The sequence below is a fragment of the Centroberyx gerrardi genome, chromosome 7 (assembly GCF_048128805.1).
Source record: "Centroberyx gerrardi isolate f3 chromosome 7, fCenGer3.hap1.cur.20231027, whole genome shotgun sequence".
Taxonomy (NCBI): domain Eukaryota; kingdom Metazoa; phylum Chordata; class Actinopteri; order Beryciformes; family Berycidae; genus Centroberyx; species Centroberyx gerrardi.
This window is the reverse complement of record NC_136003.1, coordinates 7,083,151-7,091,398: the sequence shown is the minus strand read 5'-3', so window position 1 is coordinate 7,091,398 and position 8,248 is coordinate 7,083,151. Positions and strand designations below refer to the sequence as shown.

At 41.3% G+C, this 8,248-nt stretch overlaps 1 protein-coding gene across 3 annotated transcripts; it reads left to right on the top strand.

Moving 5' to 3' along the window:
• LOC139914735 (GTPase IMAP family member 8-like) lies at positions 1-7,217 on the top strand. 3 transcript variants are annotated; one of them, XM_071903119.2, is made up of 7 exons: positions 1-76; positions 1,102-1,224; positions 1,440-1,506; positions 1,614-2,309; positions 3,624-4,331; positions 5,353-5,934; positions 6,682-7,217. In XM_071903119.2, exons 3-7 carry the CDS (start codon positions 1,464-1,466, stop codon positions 6,915-6,917), a joined length of 2,265 nt encoding a protein of 754 aa, XP_071759220.1. In that variant the 5' UTR covers positions 1-76; positions 1,102-1,224; positions 1,440-1,463; the 3' UTR covers positions 6,918-7,217. The 3 variants fall into 3 exon arrangements, with proteins under 3 accessions (XP_071759220.1, XP_071759219.1, XP_078140625.1); XM_071903118.2 differs by lacking the exons at positions 1-76; positions 1,102-1,224 and adding an exon at positions 1,229-1,266; XM_078284499.1 differs by lacking the exons at positions 1-76; positions 1,102-1,224 and having other exon boundaries at positions 1,401-1,506.
• The last annotated feature ends 1,031 nt before the right edge of the window (positions 7,218-8,248 follow it).

Here is an 8,248-nt window from a genome sequence, read left to right as displayed (position 1 = left end):
CATGGACAACACAGTTCTACTTTCTTGATGTTCTTTTTGGAGTTGCATTACAACACATTTTACTGAAGGAAAAGCAGTTGGGGTATGATGAAATTTGTCATACTTGATCTCTGTTAACTATGACTATAGTTCTGATTGGTTAAAATATTTTCCTTTGATTAATAGGTTGCATAGGGCACGGCTTTAGCAATTTTATCCATAATCTATGGGTTAAAGTTCCCATATGTGTGACTGTATGCTATGCACTTTGCAATGTCGTTATGGAATTGATTAATCTATTTGAGTTCATTTTATATTTACTGAAATGCATATGATTTGTTAACATGAATTACATTTTTAGGACAGCGTATAGGCCTATTATAGTAAAAGCTACATTCCTATGGTAGTTTTTTATAATCAATATTGTATTTTTTAGGTAACAAGTTAGTTATATATAAAGATATGTTCTGTAGATGGATTTAGAAAAGAAATGCATTATTTAAGATGAGAGCTGAAAATGTTCTGTCTCCATGTCATGAGAATGTGTGTTTTACCTTGTTATTAAAAGGAATATCGCAGAAAACCTCTTGTTCTAACTGCAGATTTTTGACAAGTGACCCGCAGCATATTAATTTCTTTCCCACGGAAAGCTGCGGGACCAGTATGAACACTCTAGTACAATATGTTGACAAAACAACATCTCTATACACCGGTAAATCAGATAGGCTTAAAGACACCAGGACAATTCAGAAATGAATAGGCAAGTTGTCAGTCACAGAAAGCAACACTAAAATTGACTAAACTTTCTAGCACTCATTGCGAATCAGCAAATCCGACCCATCAGGTACCACAAGCAGGTTAAACCAGACTAATCATTTGCAAATACTATTTGACCCAATGTAGGTCTGCACTCCACCTGACCAACTTTCTTGACAAAGCTGACACTTCCAACCAGTCACAATCCCAATCCCAAAGTAGCAGGAAGGATGATGATTAGGGGCTTCTATGACTGCTACCACTTAAGCTGCAAGAGTCACAAAGTGAAGAGGTCACTTTCAAAATGAGAAATCCATTTTTAAAAAGGTGACACCTTCTTACAAGGGCTCTGTTTCCAATCCACAGTGATATGGTAAAGTGATACTACAGCTTTTTCCCCAAACAACAGGATCGTCAGCGTGATCTAACCGGTTAGCCCAGAAGCTGTGTTGTTCACAGAGGGAACAGTATACAGCAGCAGACGCTTAGGTAACACTTCTCATTTGTCCTCATGCTTCATTAAGACGAAAGGTATGTAACCATTTGCTTAAATAAATCAGCACATCAGTGTTTTTAACCAGTAATCCAGAAGTGTCTTTTCAAACACAGGTAATATACTGTATAATGAGCCCAGATCACATTTTTTGGAGTAATCCACCCAGCTGTAATTATGATATTTGAAATCTATTATAATTGTCTTTCAGATGTAAAAGTGACCAGAAGAACTGATGCGAAGAGAAGCATGCGCAGTCATGATGGCATCACAACCTGGTCAGTTTGAGCTAAGAAAATACATTTTACATGAATTATCATTGTAAGTTATATGTCATAACAAGTAATAATTCCATAATGACACAGATCATTTGTTTCATTGACAGATTCAGAGACCAAAGACTTGAGGATTGTGCTGCTGGGGTGGAGAGGAGCAGGGAAGAGTTCGTCGGGAAACACCATCCTGGGCGGACAGGAGTTCGGCTTTGGGAGAACAGCTCAGTGTGTGAAGAGACAGGGGGAAGTAGCAGGGAGGTGGGTCACTGTGGTTGACACTCCAGGATGGTGGAAAAGTGCCACTATTGACGAAACGACTGAGCTTGTTAAACAGGAGCTTGTCTGCTGTGCATCTCTTTGCCCCCCGGAGCCTCACGCTTTCCTTATAATGGTTCGGATGGACGCTTCTTTCCTGAGCGAGCATAAGACCTCGATGAAGGAACACATGGGGCTTCTCAGTGAGAGAGTCTGGAGTCACGCCGTAGTGCTGTTCACCTGTGGGGACCAGCTGGGAGACAAAACCATTGATCAGTACATTGAGAGTGAAGGGGAGGCCCTCCGGTGGCTTGTTGGGAAATGTGGGAACAGGTATCACGTCTTCAACAAGAACAGAGGTGATGGCGCTCAGGTCACAGAGCTGCTGGAGAAGATAGAGGAGATGGTCGCCGGAAACGGAGGAAGACATTATGAAGCTGACGAAAAACTCATCCAGCATGTGGAGGAAATGAGGACAGCAGAGAGGGACAGAGCAGAGCAAAGACTGGTAAACGTGCAGACAGAGAGGCAAAGACTGAGATCCATAATGCGTGAGTAATTTCAATCTATAGCAGTGATTCTCAACCTTTTTCATATGAAGGACCAGTAACCACATTAGAGCCACGAACCCCCATTTGATGAGATTTGTCTCTCAAACCCAAATCTGAGAATATTTTCATTGTTAGATATGATTTTGTCTAGAATTTCATGACTGTCTGTAGGTAGAGAGATATCAGTGAAACTATGATCAAAATAGCCTTTCTTCTATATTCTCTAATTGTGTTAACTTCTTGTATATGAAATAATGCTGAAGTTTAACAATTCATCAATTTGCTGAGGACCCCCTGGAACCCCCTCAAGGACCCCTGGTGGTCCCCGGACCCCACGTTGAGAACCACTGATCTATTGGAATCTACAAAGACTTAGGTGATCAATGGGTTCATTGGCAGGGCAGCAGATTGGTTAAGGAGGGTCAATAGTCAAATGTTTACTGTTTGTCTGTTGTCCAATACTGTGAAAGTATCCCTGAGCAAGGGACTCAAAGGAGCATTAAGTAATCTATGACCTGTATCAACCTCTATTGGCAACCCGTAGGAATTGCAACAACATCAGTTGAACCTATCTCCTCCTACACAAGTCTCAGCCTCCTTCACCCTTCCCATCCCTTTGAATGACAGTGACCTATAATTGATATAAAGTCACATCTTCACAACAGAGAGCAGTAAGCTAGCTAATTAAAGCAGAGATCCAACAGAAACATCTAGTGGTGAGGTAAGGGTTAGGGTTATCATCATGCAAAATACTGGAATAATAATACTGCTTTGTCGTTTGCTTTTTTGGCTTGAGAACAAGACTTTTATAGCCTTCAGAGCTGAAATGTCTTGCAACACCGGTCTGTCGCTCGTAGCACTGTCCTCCATCATTGAGCAGTTGAAAAAGTGTTTGGGCTGATGAGCGGGGAGTTTTTGTCCCAAAACAGCGTATGGGCCAGAAATCTCAACACCTGGCGAAATAATCATTTAGTCACTGGTATTGATCAATAACCCTATGAACCCCCCAGTTATGGTCATTTTGTACTATGGGGCAGTAAAAATCTTACTCATTGCTCCTTTAAACCCCATGTATATGTGCACCAACCTGCTTCAAGGGCTAGTAATTGACACTAGCTAACTAGCTAAAAATATTGTGGAATCATACAATGGACAGTTGCAATATCGCCCTTGTGGTTAGGTCTGTTCTTGTAACCGTGCATAGGGATTACACATTACCTTGAAATGGTCAAATGAGAAAAAAAGTACGTATGATTTTCTTCCCAGTTGCACAGAAGAAATATACAACATCAAACCTTTTTGTTTCTCCCTCAGGCCGCTCCTGCCGTCTTTCAAAGCTGAGGATTGTTCTGCTAGGACACAGAACAGCAGGCAAGAGCAGCTCAGGAAACACCATCCTGGGCATGGAGGAATTCACGTCAGGGAGAACGACTCAATGCGGGGTGAAACGAAGACAAACAGCTGGCAGGAAGATCACTGTGGTGGACAGTCCAGGATGGTGGGCGAACGCCTCAGCGGAAGACACCAGCGAGCTTGTCAAACAGGAGATTGTGTCTAGTGTGTCTCTGTGTCCCCCAGGACCCCACGCTCTGTTGCTGGTCCTTCGAGCTGACATCGCTTTCCCAAATCAGTTTGCGGGAGCCATACTTGAACACCTGAGTCTTATCAACGAGCGAGTGTGGGATCACACTATTGTGCTGTTCACTAAAGGAGACTATCTGGGAGACAGAACCATTGAGCAGTACATTGAGAGTGAAGGGGAAGCCCTCCGGTGGTTAATTGAGAGTTGCGGGAACAGGTATCATGTCTTCAACAACAAGAACAGGGGTGATGGCTCTCAGGTCATAGAGCTGCTGGAGAAGATAGAGGAGATGGTGGCTGCAAATGGACGAAGGCATTATGAGATAGGTAGAGAGATGTCACAAATGGTGAATATGAAATGGAGAACAAGGAAGGAAAAAGCAAAATGGAAAAAGACCGTAATGAAGAAGTGCAACACAACCCTTCCTGGTCCGTTGAAAGGTATGCTTCAGTTTTCCTCCCCAGCAGTGAATATGCAGCAAAACTACAAGCGTCATTTTTTGAAGTGTATACAAAAGTGGAGACACTCATCACTGCTGAAGATATCCTCTGTGATCCATTGGTAACTTTGAAATCTTTACTTGTCTCCAGCATGAGCCCAACTACTGGATGACAGCATGTGTCAAACGTGTGTGTGTAGAAATATGCAGATGACACACTGACTTTCATTTCATTTTAGTTCCTGTTGCCGTCTCACCATCAAGAATGTCATTAGTATTTGTTTCAATGGGGAGTTTTAGTATCACATACAATACTATTGAGGCATGTACATCTTGCTGACAAAAAAAATTAGGATAAGACGGGTATGTCGGTTTGCCGTTATTGGCCTTTTATTAAACGTTGGAAGTTTATCAGATAGTCATGCGGTCTACTGCCAACAAGATGGAGGTTCTTCTCTGACCACAGCTACATAGAACTTCTATTAAACCTGCCATGATTTTTTTCTTTGCATCTTTTATTCATTCACTTAATTTTTCAGTAATGTTTTTGTAATTAATTCTTCACTTAGAGGTAGTAACCTGTATCCTAGAGTCCCCCTGACACTGAATAGGTGTGGTGGGTCATCCTGACATAAACAGCTGCTAACCCTACAAGAATTTCATTAGTCTGGGTTTCAGTGGAAAGTTTTGGTGTCACATGATGGTCTAAATGCGGTTTCAGGCTTTTTCATGCTTCCAAGAAAAACACTGAACACTTGTAATTTTGTAATTATAACGATATTGAATATTGGCATTAATATCAGCAGCTTCAATACAAAAATATTAGCATGGGTATCAGACTTCAAAAACCCATATTGGTCGAACCCCAGAAACAATGGCACATTATATGTGTCAACATGTCAGTATGTGCAATAAAGCATTTACTAATGTTATTAACTTTTTTCTCTTCTCTTCTTCTCATCTTTTCTCTGTCTCTGTCACTGTTTATGTCTCTTTCTCTCTCACTCTATGCTTTCTCTTAGAGCTGATAATTGTGCTGCTGGGACACAGAGGATCTGGGAAGAGCTCGTCGGGGAACACCATCCTGGGAAGAGAGGGATTTGCATCAGGGACAGCAGCTGGAAGTGTGAAGCTGCAGGGCGAAGCAGCGGGGAGGCTGGTCACCGTGGTCGACACTCCAGGATGGTGCATGTCTCTCTCTGCTGCACCCGTCTGTGAAGAGGTTCAGCTGGAGATTGCGAGCAGCGCGTCTCTGAGTCCACACGCTTTCCTTCTGTTTATCCGTGTTGACGTGTCGTTCAACGAGAGCATGGAGACGACAGTGGAGAAACATCTGCTTCCTCTCACCGAAAGAGACTGGAGTCGCATGGTAGTGGTGTTCACACATGGAGACTGCCTGGGAGACAGAACCGTTGAGCAGTATGTTGAGAGTGAAGGGGAGGCCCTCAAGTTTCTGGTTGGGAAATGCGGGAACAGGTATCATGTCTTCAACAACAAGAACAGGGGTGATGGTGCTCAGGTAACAGAGCTGCTGGAGAAGATAGAGGAGATGGTGGCAAGAAACATGGATTTGCCACTTTTCAATGCATCAAACTTGCCACAGGGTAAGTGATTAATTCATACAGGAGTTCACAAATTGAGAATGAGTGCATAGATAAATAGTGTAAGGGTAAGTTACATGTTGTTCAATCAGTGCCAAAATGCATTATCAAAATTGGACAAGTGGAGGGGAAGTTACGGCCTTTCAAAGTTAGAAATGTTTACCTTTAATTATAGCACTCCCACTCTTACAAAAAGGTCACATGTGAAAACATGTAAATTCAAAGCACATGTGCTTTTTGGACACATGTTGGTTTGCATATATGTGAAATTTCCCTATGTGAAAATGACATTTGCACCTGTGAATTGTTTGTATGTAACGGCGGGAGAAAACATGGAAAAAAAAAGTTCTTATGTGGAAAAAAAAAACTGAAGCTGAAGCTGAAGTAGTAAGTAAAGTAAGTAGTAAGTAAAAACTGTCACGTGATGTCAGGATACAATGTGAAAAAAAATGACACATGTGCTTTGAATTCACATGTGGGTTTTCACATGTGCATTTTTGTAAGGGATAGGCCAGTGTCATGTTTTTAAACACTGGAACACAATGCAAAGTTGCATCATCCCTCCAAGTATAGTCAAAATCAGACCAGTGGTGTCTGGGATATCACCTGAGATAGCATGTTTGGCGGCAACTCAAGAGGTTGTCAAGCTTGTGAGGTCACCAAATAATTTTTTGGACATTAGAAAATTACTCATCATCATCATTACCAGTAGCAGGAAATAAAACATATATTGTAATTTTGTCTTCACAGGCAGTGGAGATGGCCTCTTCTTCATCACCCCTGCATCTCAAACCTCCCATATGCAATCCAGCCGTGGAGACCCCTCTGACTCTGAGCCCAGAGCATCTCACTGTTCGGGAAGCAGAAACCATGGCAGTAATGCAGAGCCTGGGAGGAGCTTTGGACCAAGGTGGAATCGCCTGCCAAAAATCCTCTGTTTCAGAAAATCCATGGATGATTCAGAGATCCTCCTAGATGAGAAATGAAGGACATGTTTAGTTTAATTAGAAATTCTCAAGACGTAATCTGCTAGTTTCTTGTTTTCTGATTTTGGCGACACCTTTGTTGCTAAGCTGTCATTGCTGTGGTGTTTCTGCACTGCACTTCCCAGAGATCACCTGTCAGTCAAATAGTGTGTCCAATACTGTGATGTCTTCTCCCTTGGATTTTCTGTTGATGCAGTTTGAGTTTCTCTTTTCTTTGTCTGTTCAGCCATGGTGGCTATCACTGCTCATGCTAACCACCAAGTTCTTCTTCTGTTTATTCCAAATAAACTGCTGTACAAACTTCCTTGGTACCAGAACATTTTTCTCGGGAAAGACCTACCCAACTGTTTAGAACAGCAAATGTAAAATGTAAAACTGGCTATAGGTTCAATCAGTATTGTGTTATATGAATTGATGATAGAGAGTAGCCAGATGATATTTCCCTGGTAAGACCTACCAATTAGAACAGCAAATGCAAAAGTTTTCATGAACTGGCTATAGGTTCAATCATTATTGTGATCAAATCAACATTTATTTATATGAAAATTAACAGATTATTACATCAGTGAGGTGAGGGGATGAGAGCCTGCAGGCGGTCTGGCATGAGACACAGTCTTATAACCCTAACCCGGTAAACGCAGGTCGGTCCCCGTTAATATATCAGCTGTCACTGAAAAATGACAGCGGATATATAGATTAGGTACGTAGCCTATTCTGAAAAGAAGGGAGTGTAGACCATGGTGTACACTAGACATTACAAGCAAAACATGACAAGAAATTGATATTTCGAAACATTTGTTTGTGTGGGGCATTAAATGGAGGGTAAAATATTGATTAACCAGTAAAATAGTTAGACGCAAGGTTGAATTTTATATATTTGTAACAGATAACGTAATAAATTGTATTAAATAATCTCAACATTTGTTTGGATGATCAATTCGTGAACTAATGATAAGTATATGCCTAAAATGTGTTAACTGTTTTGTGGTCGACGAAATTATTGTTTATACTGGTAGGGCACATGTGAAGGTTGTCCACATTAAAATATTGTCACTCTAGGTGACGCAATATTTTTGTAATGAGGAAAAAACTAAAAAGTGCTACAATCGCCCCAGATCTCCCTTACTGTCGCAGTCACATTGCAATCAAACTATTTGATCACAGTGTTTCAGACACAGCAAGATAACTGATGAAAGAGGGTGCAGTGATGGGCCAAAATGGGGTCTTTTGCTGATTATAACATTATTTCAAATAAGATGTAGTCATGCTAAGTGACATACAACAATGTTTATTAATTAGTATACACATTTGTTTTTTTGATTGTAGTGATC